This window comes from Mustela lutreola, chromosome 4, assembly GCF_030435805.1.
Source record: "Mustela lutreola isolate mMusLut2 chromosome 4, mMusLut2.pri, whole genome shotgun sequence".
Classification (NCBI taxonomy): Eukaryota; Metazoa; Chordata; class Mammalia; order Carnivora; family Mustelidae; genus Mustela; species Mustela lutreola.
Genome location: NC_081293.1, coordinates 30,406,811 through 30,427,353, shown reverse-complemented (window position 1 = coordinate 30,427,353; position 20,543 = coordinate 30,406,811). Strand labels below are relative to the sequence as shown.

At 47.6% G+C, this 20,543-nt stretch overlaps 2 protein-coding genes across 3 annotated transcripts in view; one reads left to right on the top strand and one right to left on the bottom strand.

The window, feature by feature from the left end:
• The window catches only part of MMS19 (MMS19 homolog, cytosolic iron-sulfur assembly component), a 34,138-nt gene extending 29,527 nt beyond the window's left edge, over positions 1-4,611 (bottom strand). For both annotated transcript variants that reach the window (XM_059169273.1, XM_059169274.1), the window contains exon 1: positions 4,455-4,611. In XM_059169273.1, coding sequence (XP_059025256.1) covers positions 4,455-4,566 — 112 coding nt within the window. In that variant the 5' untranslated portion in view covers positions 4,567-4,611. The remainder of the gene's footprint in view (positions 1-4,454) is intronic.
• A 171-nt stretch (positions 4,612-4,782) lies between these two features.
• The window catches only part of UBTD1 (ubiquitin domain containing 1), a 52,708-nt gene continuing 36,947 nt past the window's right edge, over positions 4,783-20,543 (top strand). The window contains exon 1 of the mRNA XM_059169288.1: positions 4,783-5,499. Within this exon, the coding sequence (XP_059025271.1) occupies positions 5,430-5,499 (70 nt within the window). The 5' untranslated portion in view covers positions 4,783-5,429. The remainder of the gene's footprint in view (positions 5,500-20,543) is intronic.

Below are 20,543 nucleotides of genomic sequence, written 5' to 3'. Positions count from 1 at the left end.
CCAGGTACCCCATTACCTCAATTTTTTAAAAAGGCCTTTTAATTCATCCATATTCTACCTAGAATTACCTCCCTAAAATGCACAATTACTTCTCTGCCCACCAATCTCCTTTTGCTCCTTACTGCCTAAGACCTGAATCCCTGGCTTGATGTCCTTCACAATTTAGCCCCCAAATCACCTCTAGCTTCACTTTTTGTCATGACTTCTATCATTCAGTCACATGTCCCAACATATCAAGCTCTTCCATATCCTTAATCCTGTAAATGTTCGCATGGTTTGAAATGCCTCTTTCCGGCCTTTGTCAAAATTCAATTTTTCAAGCCAGCTAAAATGTTAACTCTTTTGGAAGCCCTCCTTGGTTCTCAAAAATCAAATAATACCCTACTGTGTTTCTCCTTAACTTTAACAAAACTGTCATGTGTATTTGTTTTCATTTATTCATTCAACATTTATTAAGCACCTATTATAAATCAGGTACTGGGTTAGGCCCGGAGACAGAAATACAGACAGAAGGCTCATAAGGAACCCAGCAGAAAGACCTTTAAAACAATCATAGCATTAACAAGCTCGGTGTTACCATAGTGATATAAACAGAGACTTAGTTAGCATAAAAAAGGAATAAAATTCCTGGGTTTATGAACCATCCATCACTAACTTTAAGTGATTCATTCTCTTAACACTGTAAGTTCTCCCAAATAAAAAAATACCTGAATATCTGGAAATATCGTTAATTATGCACTTGGACTCCTGGGATAAAAGAAGCTAATAAGGAGTTAATTTTCCTAAAGGTAGTCTCACTGGCATTAAGGAAAAACAAGCGTAAGTTCCTTTCCCTACATAAGTACACCTAAGTTTTTCCAGTGTGTCCAAGATTTACTCTAAAAATGGAGCTACCAGCACCTCCTAACTACCCACACTTCCCTCAGCAGGGCACTAGTTCATGTGGAACACTGAGGAGTCATCAAAGAAGTATTTATATGAGACTGACGAATGCACAATCAGACCTCTGTCTGATGGAGTTGCAGCCTCTTGAGAATCTGGAGCAGCCAAAGGAGGAAGGGGGAAGGATGTGAAGGAGCAGGAGACAGAAAAATCCCAATCAGTTCTAATCAAGCTCTCAAAAATGCCTTTTCTGCTGAGGATGCCACAGACATTTCTCAGAACTGTTTTATTGTTGCTTAACAGTCTTTTGGTTTCAGGAATAGTGGTCTCCCACAAAAGTGGGAAAATACAATAAAGACCAAAACAAAGGAAAATCCAAATAAGGAAAAGGAAAGGAAGAAAATTTATATCCATCAAGATGTCCAAACCTCACACTCTTCAAAATCAGCTTCCTTCCCAACCTCCATTTTTGGACAAAGAACTTCTCTTTTGCTCATCCTTAGGCTCAAAAGCTTGGGGTCATCTTGGAGTCCTTCTCCTCCTTCAAGCCCTGTAACTACTTAGGCCTCAAATTCCACAGATTCTTCCTTCAACATCTCTCATTCCATTCACTTACACAGCTTTTTACTGCATACTTACTTATGTTAGTCTCCAGGAGACTTGGGTGGTAGGCATAGGATAGGATATGGAGAGAGATACAGAAAAGCTACTAAACAAGTCTTCTAATAAGTGAGGGCTTATGAACAAGTCTGCTAATAAGTGCTAATAAATGAGTGGTTGAGAAATAAATATAAAGATTTTGAAGTGTGAGATGATGTCTGGCTAGAGTAATCCGGAAACACTTGGGAGGCAGGCAGTGAGCTCTCAAGCTGGGTCTTGAATCTGAGGTCTAACTTTAGTAAGATGGAGTTAGCAAAAGGAAGTGGGAAGGAAAACACTCAGGGAATAGGAAATCCAGGCAGCTGCCTGGCACTGAAGGTCCAGGAGGGCACTGGTGAGAATAAGGGCTGGGGCCAGGTAGTTGCAACCTTTGAATTCTAGAATGAAAAGTCTTAAACCCTGAGACCCCTGGGTAGCTCAGTTGGTTAAGCATCTGCCTTAGATTCAGGTCATGATCCCAGGGTGCTGGGATCGGGCCCAGCATCAAGCCTGGCATTGGGCTCCCTGCTCAGCGGAGTCTGCTTCTCTTTTCCCTCTGACTGCCACTCCACCTGCTTATGCTCTGTCAAATAAATAAAAAAAATTTTTTTCTTATGTCTTTAACCCTTAGCCTACTGGGTCATTTCTCTTCCATCATTTGTACCTTTACACCTGACACCTACTTTCTTGAGGAATTCCACAGCAAAGGTGCAAAACAAAGTTGGTCATAGCTGCCTGTGATTACAGGGTGTTCCTTCTGCATTTACAATTTGTAGGACACGCTGCTGCTTTGAGAGGCTGAATAGAAAGCTGGTCGCTTTAGTGCTAACAAAACTAGACTCATGCTGGATTAGAAAGCACATCTTATTCTGGGAATGCTTCAAAACTCTGTCAGCCTTCAAAACCTTAACTAGGGCTGTGATCTCAGATTGAGAAAATCAATTTAATCCTTCTCAAATTTGCTTTCATTATATGACTCCCTTGCGCAAGGATCTACAATGATTTTTATTACCTACAATAGCTCATTCAAATCCCTCTGCCTGGAATCCAAGGTTATGCATAATCCAACTCCACCAAACCTTTTCAACTTTATGTTACTACCAACCTCCTTTCCTAGTCAAGAGGGCTAAATTACAACAAGGCTAATGTTACAGTCTTAGTTGAGCTGAGTTAAATTTAAACTAGACAACAGTTTAGGTCATTTTTTCAGGCATAAAAAAATATAAATTTTACAAAGGTATTTATAGTACTTGGCAGTCCTTATCCATGCTGTCAAGTGTGTTTTGAATTTGAAAATTCCAAAATTATTGTTCATAATGTATAAATGTGAAAGAATAATTACAAATGGCATTGCTGTAACAGTAGGGGGTAGGCGGGTGCATTTTTCAAAATCAGTGAACGTTACACTTAAGATTGTACACTTCACTGAATATAAATTGTACACCAAAATAAACTATAAACAAGCTCTAGTTAATAATACGCCTACCAAAGCATTAAGGAGGAAGTGTACTGATATCCGCAATCTAAACAGACGGAAAGATATCCGACAAAGCAAGTTATATTAAAATGTTAATGGTAGTTTAGGTGGTGTGTGTAGGTGTGCCTGTTATGAAATTCTCTGCTGTATGTTTGAAAATTTTCAAAATAAAACACTGGGGAAAATGGCATTGATAACGTACTATATAAAGCTGTAAGAAGTTAAAATTTGGTAGAATGACAGCATCAGGCTTTTGCTCTTTGATGCTTCCTTGCCACCTTGCACATATCCCATACAACCCCTTTTTAGATGTGATGATACTATTTGTTTGCATGGTTGATTTTCCCACCACAGTAAAAGTTCTTGGTGGGCACAGATCAAGTCTGATCTGTATTTATATTCCTATTGCTTTGTATCGTGTTTGGAGAAAAATATGTGTTCAATAATGGTGGGATGACTGAATGAAAGTGGAACTGCTAAGGACCATAGTACTATATTTTCTCACAGATTCACTTTATTCATTTCTAAAAGTTAAGATGTTCAATTTTCAAGAGAAATGTCTTTTACTTTTTCCCAAGCACGCAAAATTTCCAAAAACAGACAAAACGCATTTGTATTCACGAGATAATTTCGTATTCTATTACGTAAACAAGTCTGAAGGCCTCCTAACACTCAACTTTTTAGATTTTTTTTTCCCCTAAAAGAGTGAAGTCTCTGACTCCCAAGGAAATCTGGAATTTGTTTTACTCAAATCCTAGATTAAGCTGTGAGAACTGAGAGATCCCTGAACTGGTCAAAAGCAGGAAACTGGAGATCGGGGAAAAGATAAAAACAAACACCACATAAAAAAGTCACGAAGCAAATTAATCAAGAACTTTACCAAGAAACGGAGGGAAAGTCTTAAGGAACATACACTAGACATCTCAAACTCCCCCCCGCCCAAGACTGGCTTCTCCCCTCCTCTTTCCTCTGACAGCCAGTCAGAGATCGCGCCGCGCGGCCACCCCCAACATGCCACGCGACTAGAGCTGATGCCGCGGAAGACGCTGCTTCTCACGTCAACCTCCGCCAAACAATGTGGTTTAGCGGCGGGAGTACCAAGTTCTGGACCGGAGGACCTGGAGCTGAGTCCCAGCTGCACCCCCTGCCTGATGTGCGAGTCTCTTGCCCTCTCCGGGCTTCAGTTTCCTCATCTGTGACTCGGTAATGACTCTCTAACCCCAGCTGGAGCACAGAGTGACTGTCTACTAAGATGAGTGGCGTAAAGGCACTTTAAGGACGATGCAAGCGACTCTCCATTTGTTGCGGCTCTTAAGCATGCGGTGCTCACAACCAGCCCCAGACCCATCTCTCAAAGTCACCGCTGTTCCTCACTCCCTTCCCGCCCGGCGGCTGTACTGAGGCCGCCCCCTCTTGTCGGCCCCATGCGGAAGCCGCGCGGCGCCGTCTGCCATACCTGCAGCCACTTGGTCAGCGGGGCCCTCCTGCTGACCCATGACGAAGTCGTGCACGAGGCCCCACAGTGCGCCCGTAGGCGCCACCGCCTCCGGAGCGGCGGCGGCGGCCATGACGCGAACCAGAGACCGTGGGAGGGGAAGTGGGCGGTGGCACGGGACGGGCCTCTGAGCGCACGCGCCTCCTGAGCCAATCGCCTGGCTAAGGTTAAAGAGGCGGGGCGCTTCCCTGGATCACGTGCCTGCCGGCTCCTGGCCAGGCAGTTCCAGGGAGGGATGGAACGGTCCCTCCCCGAGGGGCGGGGCTTGGAGGCGGGGCGGTGGCGCGGGCAGGGAAGGCGGCTGCTGGGCACGCAGCCGGGGGCCATTGAGGGCGAATAATTCCCGGCCGGGCTACCCGGGAGACGGATGGCGGGGCGGGTACCTGGCTGGGTGGGGCCAAGGGGCGGTACATACCCTGGGGGAAGCCAATGAGAAAATCAGGCCCGGCCCGAGGGGGCGGTGCTGTCGGTCACATGCGCACCTGGGGCGGGTGGCGGCGGAGGCGCGGGCACAGCGAGCAGGCGGCCGGGAGCGGGGCCGGGCTGGGGCGGGGTTAGGCAGGTGAGTGACAGGCTCCGGGGGGCCGGCCCCAGCTGGGAGCCCCGAGCGAGCAGGGAGTAGCTGCGGAGGTGCCCGCCCCCTCTCTCCGCCCCTCCAGCGGAGCTGGTCTCGGGCCGGGCACCGTCGCGGGCCCCCCTGGCCCGGCCACCTGGGACTGTGCTGGGGAATCGGCCCCCTCCCTAACTCCCCTCGCCCGCAAAGTTTGTGGCAAAGCCGGCGCCCGGGCAGAGCGCGCCCCCGGGGGGAAGATCGAGGAGCGCCCGATGCGGGGAGGCAGGAGCCGTTGACCCGGGACGTCGCCGTCCGGGGCAGAAGCGCGGAGCAGCCGACCAGCCCGCCGCCTCCGGTGCATGGGGCCCGACTAAAGAGCCAGCATGGGCAACTGCGTGGGGAGACAGCGCCGGGAGAGGCCGGCCGCCCCGGGACACCCCCGCAAGCGAGCAGGTAACGACGAGGAAGGGAGCAGGGCCACGGGCGCCTCGCCAGTTGTCCCCCTCCTCGCCCGAGCGCTGGGCTTCCCAAGCGACCTCCCACGGCTCCTGGCGCCTGGGTTTCCCAGATGGCTGTTCTGGAGCCAGACGGGGGCCCGCTCCCCAGCCCTGGTGGCCGGGGGAGCCGAGTTGGGGCAACTGCGAGAGCTGACCCGGCTGCGAGCCCAACTCGCTCCAACTGGGAAGCTCGGAGTGGGGGTGGGGGCGGGGGCAGGAAATGTTTGCAGACCGCAGCGGGGCCGGCGGAGGGGAGGGGGGCCCGGGACGGGGGCGCCGCTGGTCTGGCAGCCGGGTCGGGGTCGGAGGCTGGCCGGTCGGGGCACGGCGCGGGCGGCCAGTCGTCCCCAGAACTCGGAGCGAGCGAGAACTGTCGCTCTTCCAGAGACTGTCTGTGTCATTATCGGGCTGCAGATCGTGTCTGCCGGAATCCAACTGGCAAAAGCAGCGCAGGACTCTGGGAAAGAAATCTTTATTTTTCCCGCAGGGCTTTTTAGAGCCTCCCGGCTGTCTAGAGTCTAGAAAAGGTGGGGTGTGGGGTGGGAATCGCTCTTGGGTTTGTTGGGATCCTTCCCAGCCTTGGGGATGGGATCTGCTCCTTGGTGATCCGCGAGGGCCGGGCAGCGTCTTCTCACTTTCTTGGTACACTCCTCCGATACTGGCGCTTCGCCCTGGGAAGAGGTCTGGCATTTGTTTCCCCGGGTCTTGTACTCACTTCCTTCTCTGAGGGTGTTGCAAGGACCTTCTGAGAACGATAAAAATCGTATACTTTAGAGTTGAAAGGGACCTTCAAAACTTGTCCAGATAGATCAGGAGTCCAGATAGACCTAACTCCTCCTCTCTTTGTAGAAGCCCTGATACAGAGAGGTTGAACAACTTGCCCAAAGACACACAGCTAGTTAGTAGTGTAGCTGGGGCTAGATCGCAGTCTCCTCTTCCACTCAGTTGCTACATATCCCTTTATGTAAGAGGAGCCACAGGCATAGTTGTTAATGAAGTGGAAACTCTAGTTGGAATTTCCTGTGTCCTTTGACACTGAAGGTGTGTTGCTTGGGTTGTGGACACTGGGAAGGAAGATGAGGGGAAAAGTGGGGGAAGCAGAGAAGGATGTCTGTGTGGTGGACAGGATGACTTGTGGAAGAAGAAACATGTTTTTCTGGGGGTGGAGGGAGGAGGTAAATTTAACACTGGAAAACCTTTTGGCAGCCCTGGCCATTCTGAGGAAAGTTGATTCTTAGACCCAAGGGCTTTCTTTCTTTCATTCATTCATTTATTCAATGACTATTTATTATTTATGTGCTCAGTCCACATGATTGATTTTGTAGCATTTTTCACTGGTGACAACTCTCTCATACTTGAAACTGCCCCCCCCCCTCCTTTCTCCATGTTTGATTATCCTGGTTTGGTTTGGTTTTGTTTTCTCTGATCACTGCAGCTCACTATCACATCACCTCCTAGCTGTGTACACACCCATGGTTCAGTTTGACATTCTTTTTTTTCCCCCCCTCTCTTACTGCCTCCCAGAGAAATTATATTCAGTCCCACAACTATATCCACTGGGAAGACCTGTATGCTGTATCTTCAACTATTATCTGTCAAACTCCAGACTCGTATCAGTAAATGCCCACTGGACACGCTGATGTAGTTATTCTCAGATTCAACACTTCTAAAAGCAAGCTCTGCATCTCTCCCCTCAGCCAACTTCCCTTTACTCTTCCATTCTTGCAGCTGCCTAACTTGATACTTTGGAGATGTCTTTCTGCTGACTTTCTCTGCCTCCCAGCCCATCAGCCACTAGGACCTGCTGGTTCTTCCTTGGAAAGTCGTACAAACCCGCCCATTCCACTCTACTTCACTCCCTTGTCATCCAAGTTCAACTCACCTCCCAAGCTGAACTTAGTTTCCCACCAAAGGCAAGTTCATCTTCAGTCATTCACCTAATGCCTGCACACTGTTGTTCCCCCCCTCCCCGAAGATGTTTGTTAAATTAACCTGTTTCGAGCCCTATAATTCTATGTTTAGGAATTTTTTTTAACAGTCTTTTTTTTTTTTTTTAAAGTATATTCTACACCCAGCATGGGGCTTGAACTCATAACCGCAAGATCAAGAGTTGTGTGTTCTACTGACTGAGCCAGCCACATGCCCCTGTGTAGAAATCTTTTCACACCTCTCCAGTTCTGTAAGAACTTTAACTTTCAAGGCTGTTCAGTTTGGTCAGTCCTTTTTTAAGGGGTGATTTCTTTCTGTTCCCTGAATTAAGGCCACCAGTGTTTGCACTTTGCCATTCCCCCCCCTTCTTATCAAGAACCTTTCTTCCTTTCAAGGTTCGTCTCAAATCCCGTATCTTTCCAGAAGCACATTGCCTTACAATTCCAACTCCCCACTTTCTGAGAACTCCTGCAGACACATTATGCCACTTACTTAACAATTATCTTCTCCATATTATTAGTCATTTCTTTGATGTTTACAGTCTTGTATCAGCAACTACCCTGCAAGCCTTGAGGACCTGGGTTCTGTCTTATCCTTAGGTGTCTGTCTCTCACACTCGCTCATCTAGCCGTACATGTACACAAATGCTCATGCATACACACACACTCAGTACTTAGCACAATGACTTATACAGAGGAAGCACTCAATATTTGTTGAACGTTAACCCGACTATATCTTAGCATCTGAATTTTTCATGTAAATATTTTACTGAAGTATATATCTGCATTTTTTTTTCCTGCTAGTGTATCATTTTTTCAGTTCCATAGGTCCCCCTATGAATAGCTTTATTCATAAAGTCCAAAGCCAAGGGGAACTCTTTAGGATGACAAGTTTGGTATGAGGGAAGGAATCCTTCTTAACTTCACAGCGTGCACCTGGCATTCCTATAACATCTGCAGCTTACCCTTTGACAAAGACATAGTTTGATGTTGTAACACTAATGCCTAAAAATCCCCAGCTCCCCTGGTAACTCTTACCTTTCCTTTGCCGCTGGTGTAATGGGAAGAAACCACCAATAGAGACCTAGAACTTGAGTTCTAGTCCCAGGTCTGTGGTTGGGTGACCCTGGGCAAGTCCGCAAACCTCTCTCGGGTCACACTTTCAGTATCTCAGAAAGGGGTGGACTTGTACTAGATCATCAGAGCTGTTTCATCATCTTCACAAAGACAACTGTTCAAAACTGCGAAGTTATTGAGTTGAAATCCTGTGCCCTGTTATGTCACCCTTTGTCCTTAGTTATGTCTTCCTAGTCACTTGGCAGGTATATTGGAGACATGATGTCCATTAGTTAGGGCATCTAGCCTAGCTAGAAAGTTTGTGATTATCATTCTTTTTTCTTTTTTAAAGATTTTATTAATTTATTTGACAGAGATCACAAGTAAGCGGGGGGGTGGAGCAGGCTCCTTGCTGAGCAGAGAGCCTAATTCAGGGCTTGATCCCAGGACCCTGAGATCATGACCTGAGCTGAAGGCAGAGGCTTTAACCCATTGAGCCACCCAGGCACTCCTCTTTTTTATTTTTTAACTGTTATTCCTAGTGTATCCCCAGAAGGACTATGTTCCCCCTTCAGGTGCTGGGTGGCTCTTACACGCTTCAAAGAATACTTGGGGATTTACTCATTTAGGGGGCTCCCCACCCGCCGGCACATATACCCTGAGTAGATCTATCTTTGCCCCTGCCATGGGTAACGCAGGCCCTCCCTCAGTCACCCCAGGGAGAAAGCGAGGTGGTAGAACAGGCAAGTCTCTTGCCCAGCTCCACCCTTTGAGAATGTGGCAGGGCTGAAACCCAACTATCTGACTCTGCGATGTGCCAGGAGTATCCACTTACGTTCTGGAATCTCAAGCCCGGTGCGGACAGACCCAGGGCCCTGTTTTGAGCTGGTTGGGCTTGGCGTTGTAGTTGCAAGAGAGTCGCTTCTCATTGTGTGGGCTGCTGTGGCTATTCTTGAGGGAGTAATTGAGCAACTTCTCCATTTGCCCAGTAAATATTTACTGAATGCCAGGCACCTTGCTGGCTGTGAACGGACATGGTCCTTGGCCACATGGAGCTTACAATTTAGGGGTGGGGGAGATAATAACCATACTCATGCACGTTACACGTGATCATACATGGAAATCCTATATGATAACACATACAACAATGTATTGCTATACAGCTGGTGATTCCCACATTCATAATTTCAACCCATCCTCTTCAGCTCTAGCCTTGTATGTTCTGCTGGTACTCACCACATTTGATGTATAAAGGGCTTCTCAGTTTAGCATGTCCAGAACAAAAGGAACCTGCAACTCCCCACCCCCCACCCCGCTCCTCCCTGAGTCTTCCCATCTGTCAATGTGATTTTGTCCTTCCAGTTACCCCAGCCCCCAAAACCTTGAGTCATTCCTGACACCTCCCCTTTCTCTCAGTCCCACATCCATTTAATCAATAGATCCTATCAGCTTTGCCCTAAATATATCCAGAACCTGAGTCTCTTCATCTTCACCACTTTAGCCCTGGCCTAAGCTGCCATCGGCCTCTTAACTGACCTTCCTGCTTCCTCTCCTGTCTCCCGACAGACTGTTCTCATCACAGCAGCCAGAGTGAGGCTGCGAACTGGAAGTCAGATTTTGTTACTCCTTTGTCCCTGATCTCATTCAGAGTCCTTGTGTTGGCCTACAAGACACGATATGATTTCACCAGCTTACCTTTAAGCTGCCTTGTGCTCTTCATGGCCCATTCCACCCCCCCAACCCCCGATACCTGAATGGGTCCCTCCCTTGGTCTGCCTCCTCCACATCCCTTCAAGCCTTTCTCCGCAGTGAGGCCCTCCCAGGCCATCCTTTGAAAAATGGGTCCCATTCCCTGTAGTACTTGCTGTCAGCATTATCTGTCCCTCCTCCCCCATTTTATTTTTCTCCATGGCTGTTACCATCTTCTGGCATTGGCCACCTTCCCTACTACCGAGGGGTCAGAGATTTTTATTTATTTGCTCCCTGTTACATAGAGCAGTGCCTCACATACAATAGGTGCTTAATAAGTCTTTGTTGGATGAAGCCACTGTGTCTAGCAGAGTTGGGAAGGTCTACAGAAAGTCAGGAAAGAGCAGCCCTGATTGCTCTCCTGTGCGGTGGGTGTTAGGGCACACATCTAAGTAAGGGCACTTCGGTGCAACTTCACAGTGCTGTGTTCTGTTCCTGACACTGGCTTCGCTCTTACCCCAGGCCTGGCTAAGGTCTCAGATACCTAGGACAGAATTCCCTCTGGTTTGGGAACCTCTTGCTAGGAGACACCCGGGCTAGAGCAGCAGAGCAGAGTCAAGTCCTCTAACCAGGCAATAGCACTTTCTTGATGTTTTATGTCCTTGCATGCATCTGAGAGTGACCCCTCTCCCAGACACACATGGTATTCCTAGTTGTGGGGATGGGGTTGTCTAACAGACTGGGAAGCAGGAAGGTGGGTGCTGTGGATTCCAGGCCTCTCTCTACTGAGCAACTTGCTGAGGAATTTTTAGAATCATAGCATTTTAGAACTGAAAGGAACTTAAAGTTTTCTTTAACCTCTTTTTCTTTTCCAGCTATTAAAAAGAGAATAAAGGTATATCTACTCCCTGCCGAGTTCACAGAAATGTGGTGCAACCTATATAGGAACTGTATGGGCTTCTTCAAGTTTTGAGTGTGTTGGGGTCAAGACATTGTAGGGAAGGGCTCAAGGTCAAGTGTTTTTAAGAGAGAAGAGGTCTATTCTCTCTGCCCCTTTCTGCCCCTTTCCTGAATGGTGATCTTGGGCAAGTCACTCGTTTTTTGCTCGGTTGATTCTCTATTTTAAAAAATGTTAGTATTTCCAGTTTACTTCAGGAAGATGTTATGGGGATAAAATAAACTAAGGCTGTTTTTGAAATTACTTTCGTCACTGTGTGGTCTGCTCAAATGTCAGATCCCCAGCCCAGATCCTCATCTGCCATTGGTGGGAAATAAGGCCTTGGTTCTCTGCTTCTTCCTAACTGTGTGTGTGACTTTGATCTATCTGAGCCTCAGTTTCCCGGTTCATACAATGGGATGACTGCTACCCTGCCCACCTCCCAGAGAGGGTTTAAGAAGCAAGTGAGCTCTGATGAAAGGAGATTTTGTGAACTCCTAAAGTTTCTATTATCCTAGCCACAGGATTTTTACACACAAAAACCATAGCCAGTGATTTTCCCCACCAGATCATTGAAGCTTACTCTTTTTTTTAAAGAGCAAAACTATAAAAGAAATGTTTAAAAACTATTTTTGGATGGGAATCTTTCTGAAATGGATGATAAGCTTCTAAGCAAAGTGTACTGAGCATGAATAACCTCCTCTTTGCAGCTCAGGGGTGTGGAGTTCAGACCTGTATGTACAAAGCACCTGCTTGGCGGAGGTGGGGACCACAAAAGCTTCTTTCTGTCAAAAGCCTTTATTTCTGAACGAAGTGAGGGTGAACGGAAGAAAATTGCTGAGGGAGAACCCATTCCACCGTGGCCCGGCTCAGGGTCTCAGGCAGCACTGGGGTGGGGAAGTTCTTGATTCCGCTCTGGGCTCTGAATGAGAACAGCATCCTGCTTGGTCCACAATTGTGCTCACAACAGGGTGAGGCCTCTGGGCTTCTGAACCTGTAGGGCAGTGGGCCCTGCACTAGATGGTGTCTGGCTGCTGTGCTTTCGGGCTTCCCATTTCCACCTATAATCGGTCTTCTCCCTAGTAGCAGTCACCTCTTTTTTTCATTTCCCCATTTAAAGAGCACGTGCTTGGATCCACGTGACATAACTCAGGTATATCGCTGTGCACACTTCGTGCCTTCACACTGCCGTGCAGCCATCCCCACCATCCATCTCAACAAGTTTTTCCTCCTTCCCAGCGGAAACTCTATCCCCATTAAACACAGGCTCCTCATTCTTCCCTCCCCCAGCCCCCAGTGTCCACCAGTCTGCTTCCTGTCTCTATGACTTTGACCACTCTCAGCACCTCAAGTAAGTGGAGTGAAGCAATATTTGAACTTCTGCATTGGGCTTATTTCACCTAGCGTGGTATCTTCAAGGTTTGTCCGTGATGTAGCACATGTCAGAATTCTCTTCCTTTTTAAGGCTGAATAGCTTTCCATTGTATGTCTCCACCATATCTTGTTTGTTCATCTGTCAGTGGACACTTGGGCTGCTTCCACCTTTTGGCTGTTGTGAGTAGTGCTCCTGTGAACATGGGTGTACAAATCTGGTTGAGTGCCTGCTTTCGGTTCTGTTGTGTATATATCCAGAAGTGGAATTGCTGGATCACATGTTCACTCTAGGTATAATTTTTTGAGGAATTGCCCTTCTGTTTTCCTCAGCGGCTGTACCATTATACATTCCCCCCAGCAGTGGACAAGAGTTCCAGTCTCTTCACATCCTCACCAAAAATGCTTTTTACTTTCTGGTTTTTGTTTTGTTTCATTTGCCTTTTTTTTTTTCTTGCTTGTTTTTTTTTTTTTTTTTAATATATTTTACTTATTTATTTGAGAGAGGAGAACACAAGCAATGGAAGGGGCAGAGAGAGAAGGAGAAACAGACTTCCCACTGAGTGGGGAGCCCAACACAAGGCTTGATCCCAAGACCCCCAGATCATGACCTGAGCTGAAGGCAGACATTTGACTGAGCCACCCAGGTGCCCCTGCCATCGTATTGGGTGTGGAGTGACACCTGATCATAGTGGTCACTTCATAAGATTCCATCTACGGGGCTCAGATAGCAGCCCCTCCCATTTCCTGGGGAAACAGACAGTTGGGATTGTTAGAATTGTACCTAGAGAAGGAGTAGATGAGCTCATAGTGAAGCCTGAGGGGCCCTAGAGGAAGGGAAGTCCAGGAGGTTGGATGGGTGGGTTCTTTGACATCTTTTTTTTGGTCAGTCAGAATTTGGCTTACTTCTGGGTTTCTAATTAGATGGTCGATGGCACGGATAGATGGATGGATGGATGGATGGATGGATGGGGCTTCCAGTTTACTGAAGCAGATCTGTGTTATAATTCATCAGGCTCCCAGAGAATATTGATACTGTCTTACTTGGGGTGCACACCAATTTTTTTTAACACCATTTTGCATGTGAGAGATGTAGGACTGTGGTTCAGATGGGAGCTCGTAGGGTTGGCAGTCACATGGCAACATGGGGAGTTTGCTGCTCAAAGCCATGAACTCTCTGTTGGGGTCAAGATCTCCCTGCTTACTGAGCCCAGGGGGAAGAGGTACCGAGCTCAGTATGCATGCATACCTCTGACCATCTCCAGCCCCTCAACCCATGTCCCTTATTGTCAGGAAAGGGGCTGTAGCATCTTCTGCAGGGTTTGGGGTGAGGGGACGAAGAGGGCTTCTCATTTGTACCTGTCTTTTCAGGGAGGCTGGCACCAGAGTCCAACCGAGGCAGCCAGCCGGTGACCAAGTGGCCCAGATCTTAGAGGACTCAGAGTTTTGTTGTTTTAGGGCTAGAAGAGACACACTTGGCAGCAGCTCACCTTTCCTTGGTGTTTACCATGTGCCAGGAGCATCACTTGCAGTATCTTGGCTAATCCTCACCACCGTCCTATGGGTGGACACTATTATCACCTTTTTACAGATGAAGAAATTGAGCCCTAGAAAAGTAATGTCTCCTGCCTGAGGCCATACAGGTTGAAAACAGCAGAGCCAGGACTGGAACCCAAGTGGTTTGATCTTGGAACAAGCTTTTGGCTCTTGTGTAGTTTATCTACTCTGGGCAGGAGAAAGAGAACACATGTTTTTCGTATTTAAAGTGAGTTTATTATCGGCCCTGTCAGGCAATCATCTCATTTGATTGTCCCCATTTTACCTATGGGAATATTTCTACCCATTTTACATATGAGAAAGCTGATGTTCAGGAAAGTAAATCAGTTCCGGTGGTTCCTGAGGCTGAGGAGAGGCAGTGCTAGAACTCAGATTAAGTGGTTTGACTCAAATTCTGGTGCTCAGAGCTCATTCTATTGTGGTGCCTTCACCCACCTCTGTGAAAAGGAGCCAGAAATCCGCTATAAAGCCTACAAAGCTCCAAGAACTGCAGCCACTCTGCTCCCCTCTCCTTGCTGTTCTCTCCTCCTTTAATGTCCCATCCCCCAAACTACAGCCTCTCTACCCCAGAGCCACATGAGTCCATTGTTCTGGATCAAGCACTTGGCACTTAGTAGATGCTCAATAAATTTTTGTTGAATGTTGTTTGAGGGTTGAGTGTGCTGGAAGGGGTAGAATCTCAGCCAAGATTGCATTCCTAAAGAGAAATACAAGTAGAATGCAAATACCATTGTTTCCTCCTCCTTCTCCCAGAATGAACTTCTACTTTCCAACTCCCAGATGCCAGGGACTTGAAGAAAAGAATGCCCTGGCTCTGCAGACTTTGAATTATTCCAAGATTCCCAAGGGAAAAGAGAAACCAGAGCCCTGTTAGCAAAGTGCTTGCTGGATCAGGTGTCATTCTTTGTAATTAATAAGACTAGTGGTTTCTTGCTTTGTTCAGCATTTTGTAGTTTTTAAAGTGCTTTCACAAGTATTATACATGATTTTTTTCCCCCGCAAACATCCTGTTAGGTAGGCAGGGCGGGAATCATTTTTCTCATTTTGTGGGTGAGGATACTGAGATTTAGTGAGGTTGCCGAGCTGCCCAAGGTTATTAACAGGTAAGTGGTTGAGAAGTAGAAGCCACAAGAGGTGATGGCTCCACTGCTTTCTCCCTGTGGTGAGAAAGCCTCAGTTCAAAGCCTCAGCTTCCACATCTGTAAGATGGGGACAAGAGCAGGGTCATTCAGGGTAGTCAAGGGCTCCATCATGCAAATGGTGATGTGTGTGAGGTGATGAGCACTGTGTCCACACCCAGCAAATGGCAGTGGGTTGTTAATGACAATAACCAAAGCCAAGTTCATGGTTACTTTGGGGACGTGTACTCTGTTGACTCTTGGTCAGCCCAGAGTGTTGGGAAGAGCAGAATGTAGCCTCCCCTTGCCCCACCTTGGAAATCTGCTTCGGGCCACTCTGTGGCCCTTCCCCTGAAATTGGAGTGTATAGCAAAGGCTGACCATGAGGTTTTTTTAAAAAAAGTTTTTTATTTTACTTTACAGAGAGAGAGAGAGTGTGCATGCATGCATAGATTTATGTAGGCGGGTGGGGGAAGGGCAGAGAGTGAGAAACCCAAGCCGACTCCCCACTAAGCAGGGAGCCATCTCACAACCCTGAGCCTGTGACCTGAGCTGAAAACTGAGAGTTGGCTCCTGAACTAACTGAACCACCCAGGTGCCCCCTGACCGTGAATTTCTTTTGATTTGCAAAACCTAGGATCTTCTAAACAGGGCATTTACAAGATACCATTTTTCATTTCGTAGTGGATAATTAGGACAATATGACGAGTATTTTGTTCATTTAATACTCGTTTGCATTTCATTATTCCAGCTCCTCCAGCTCATTAATTATGTGACCTTGGGCAAGTTATTTCAGGTTTTTTGACCTCACTTTCCTCATCTGTAAAATGAAGATAACAGTACCTACTCTGTGGAGTTGTCATGAGGATTAAATGAGTTAATGCACAACACATCCTTAGAATGGTGCCTGGGACATATTAAAATACTCAGTAAATGGCAGTTACTATTATCACCATGCCTGGCCCTGTAAGCCACTGTCCCCAACCTTCCTCTTCCCCCACAAGTTGAGATGCAAGGCCAGTGACGTTCCTACACAGGACCTAGCTTCTGCTGTATACCGGGGTTATCTACCATTCTTGTAATTCCACTCATTTATTCAGGAAAGCAAATTGAAAGCAAGTTGCACAAGAGTGATATTATTATAGAGATAGCCTTGAATCTAGCTTCATTTTTTAAAAAATGTGAACCTTTCACAAAAACTTGAGAACTCTTGTTAGTTACAAATCTCTTTCCTCCACCCCTCCACCCACCCCCTGACATACTCTGGCTGATTCCAGCAACACTCAGTGCCTACTTTTCTGGGCTGTCTCAAAACAGATACAAACATTCCTTGCTCTGTAGGTGAAGGCTGGGGAGTGCCCTCAGTGTGCTGTGGCTCATCTTCAGCTTGGCAGAACATCTCTGGGTCTGCTGGGGCGTCCTTCCTGGAGCCTGGCACATTTCTCTAATATGCATTGTCAACTGCAGACACCTCCTTCGTGAACTTTCTTGGAAAGTGATCAACATCCACAGCAGAGCCCTTTTCTGCACTTGATATACAGTGCCCTGCAACTTGGTTTAAAAAAAACCAGGTGTTTTATAGTTATGATACACTATACTTTATTAAGCACCAATTGTGGGGCAGGCACTGCTGTAGGTACTTTTACACACATCTCATCCAGTGTCCCTGATAAATCACTGAGAGGTTGTCCTCAATTTAGGGGAGAGGCTTAGTGATACTAACTACTGTGTGCAGGGTCACACAGTGAGAAATGGAAGATTTGGGTTTCCGGACCACTGTTGTAGATTCCCAGCTCGGCGTGCCTTCCATGCAATGCCTACCTCATTGTCAATTTCAGCCGAGGGCTCTCTGGTGTGGCTGGTTTATTGATGTCATTGCCACCCACGAGTAGCAAATAGTCTGCTGCTGCCAGTTCCTGCACTACACACCCTGAATGTGCCAGAAAGTGCACTTCTTTGGACCACCAAACCTTTATGCGTTTGTCCCCCCTGCCTCCTTTCCCTTGCCCCATGCAGTATCTCCGAAACATACCACACTGTCCTCTCTAATGTGGGCTATCACTCATGGCATTGATTTTTTTACTTAGTGAATGTACTGTGTTCCCCCAAAATAGACTGTCATGTGACATGGGTGTTTTCATTTCTCAAGACCTCACATCACCGAATCAGTACCATTTATTATCATCATTGAAATCAGTACCATTTATTAACCTACCATGCATGCATTCAACACCCTATAAGATCTTTGACACCAGCATCTTCCATTTTCACATCAGCCCTATAAGGTAGGTATAATCACTTGCATTTTTCCAGAGGAAAAAACTGAGGCTCAGGGAGGTTAAGACCCTTGCTGACAAAAGTGGAGGAACTGCTGTTTGAATCCTCTTAGTTTTATCCCAGGGACTTATATCTTAAGCACTATGGGAAATTGCCTCCAAATGTTCAGTACATGTCCTGGGCACTGGGTTAGGTACCAGGCAGAGCAGAGTTGGTTCCTTTCCTCCATGAGCTCACGGAGTGATGAACCCAGTAATACTGGAGCTTTTGTGATTGGGTTTCATTTTTTCGAAACCTGTTTCCATCTGGCCGCATCCTAGTGGGCAGATCCATGGCACACAGTGCCGAAGGTCCATGGGGAGCTGGTGATGCTCTGCACTGCGGGGTTTATGTCCCTGGTGTCTCTGCTCTTTGTCCTTCTTCCCTCTCTGCTGTCACAGCAGGTTCATGGAACAAGCTCACCTGGTCTCGCCCACCATTGTACTCCTGTTTGTGGCATGTACTGTACTGGCTGCTGAGGAGAAGGGAGGCCTTACTTGGCTGGGAACTTACTGCTACTATGGCTTTTTATAAGGCCCCAAATAATTTTTTGAAAAACATCCACATGGTGCCTGCGTTGTTATCTGGGCCCTCTCCCTGAGGAACAGGATGGGCAGTCTTTGGAGTCAGTGGGTAAAAAGAGAGCTACACTGGGCCCTTTCATCTGCAGCTGACCCCTCCTCTTTGAAGCTGAGCCTAGCTCTGTCCTGCTGTGACATGTGTCCCATGGAAGATCCAGGGCCTGGATGTCTTGTGTACTGCTGACCATCAAGTCCTCGTACTGCAGCCTTACACAGAGGTGTGTAAGTCGCCTGCCACATTTGACCACCCCTTGGGCATTTACGCCAAGGGCCCTGGCCACAGGAAGTGTCCAAGGAGAGATTTCAGCCTACTGGTCCTATTCTCCATCATCCAATGCTAGTTTAGGTATGGATGGATGGGGACCTGTTTTATAGGCTGGGCCTGGGGCCTCTCAGGTTTAGAGATGAAATGATCTATTTTTCAAAAAGCTGTGGGGTTGGTAGGCATGATCAGGATCTTTCCTTCCTTTTAGAAGAGAATTGGCACTAATAAGGAATTCAGCTGGAAGAACTGGTTCAGGGAGGTCAAGCCACAGGTCTGTGGTCTGACCTGCTCAGTCAGAGGTGGAGCTGGTATCATACCCAGGAAATCAGATTCCATTTCTCTTGTTTTTTTTCTTTCCATCTTGCTTCATACCCATGTCCACATTATACACATATGTCTTATCATCTACGATGGCTTCTGGCAGGCTCGGGCAGGAGCAAGGACATATTAAGATATGGTACCATTTTAAGTAAGACATACAGTGTAGACGAGCAGAGACAAAGGCAATGTGTAGACACTTTAGAAAGAGTTGAGATGGGATAGGGCAGTTATGAAGGGTAACTGAGGTGAGTTGCAGAAGGGTTAGTGATTTGAGCAAGGAGTGCAGGTTGGAGAGAAGCAGGTAATGTGATTTGCCTTATTATAGAAGTTGGGTTTATGTAAAAAGTGTGAACAACACCAGAGAGCCCGCAGAAGAAAATCTGCACACTCCCACCACCCTGGGAGAGTCCCCATCCCCATTTGGTGTTTGTCCTTGCTTGCTTTTGTGGTTTTTTTTAGGCAGTAGAATCAAATGGGCTGTGACCCCAAGGTTAGGGGAGGTCTCAAATAGTGAACGGGATGTTGCGATCAAAGAGGGCCTCTGCTGGTCCTGCCTGTGCGGTGCAGATGAATGACAGGCTTTGGGTCCCCACCATCTGTGAGCCTCCGATGAAGCAGGGGCTCCCCTCACCCCAGACTTGGGACTCCGTTTCATCACCCACTGCGCAGGAGCCTCCCGTTTGCTCATGGGGGTCAAGAGAAAGAATTTCTCCTGAGTCGTCTGGAAGGCTTGCTCCCACCATCCCCCTAGGCCACAGACCGCTCTCTTTCCTAGTTACCACCAGTTTCTTCAGCAGAGCTCTCTTCCCTGGAATTGGGGATGCATAGCCAGTTTTGACACACCACAAAGCCTTGCTGCTACGTGAGGTCATTTCAGGGGAGAAACTATATATAGCAGAGGACAGGCATCAGGACAGCCCCATACTGTCCGGGCTGCTTAGCATTGCCCTTCCGCCCATGTAGCCAGAGTGGCCTCAGACTCCACACTGGCTAACGGGCACCACGTTGTGTCTGCAGTGCTCCCTCCGTGTTTCCTGTGCTCACCCACATAGGACCGAGTTCTGGCCCTACCCAAGCCCAAGAGCCTTTAAGGGAGCAGCCTTGAGAGAGGGGCAGTGGGAAGAGTCCAGGGGCCAGAGTTCCCTCCCAACTCCGTCATATGGCGCTCAGCTTGGTACATGTAACAAGTAGGCACTGCCCTGGTTGATGCCAGAGAGACTGGGGACCCCAAGAGGTTCCACTGAAGTCGTGGAGTCCTACAGAACACACAGTTTGAAAACCACTAGGCAGGACCACCCTCTGGGGTTTCTTCCAGCCTTAGGATTCACGGGTCTGGCCTTGTGATGGCCTCTGGCATGAATGACTCGTTGGTAGGGGTGCAAACGTTGTGACCTCTTGGAGATTTTGATGGTTATCCTGGATAGACTGGGGCCATGGAATAGGGACAGAAATCTCGGGGAGAGTTGTTTCTGGTGGGGCAGATGGGGAAAGCACAGACCCAGTCTGACTTGCCATAGGCTGCGCTGCCATAGGCTGTTTTCTCTGGCCTGCTCCCGCCTGTCCTTCCTTTCAGTGCTGGTTTGTCCCAAAGAAGAGATGAAAATGAGGTTATAATGCACTTCGGGCAAGGAAAGTGCATTTAATTTAAGTTGCCTGGGGCTGAGTTTCACATTATATATGTGGAGAATTTGTAGAGCACGGAGGTGCCTTTGGCAGAAATCAGAAAGCCAGGATCTGGGGCCAGTTTTCCTTCTTTATTCAGCAAGTTTGTTTGTCGAGCACCTACTTGGTATTCCTAGAGAAGCATAAGGGAGATCCCAGCTGTGTTAGGACCCCTTGACTGCAAGTAACAGAAACCAGC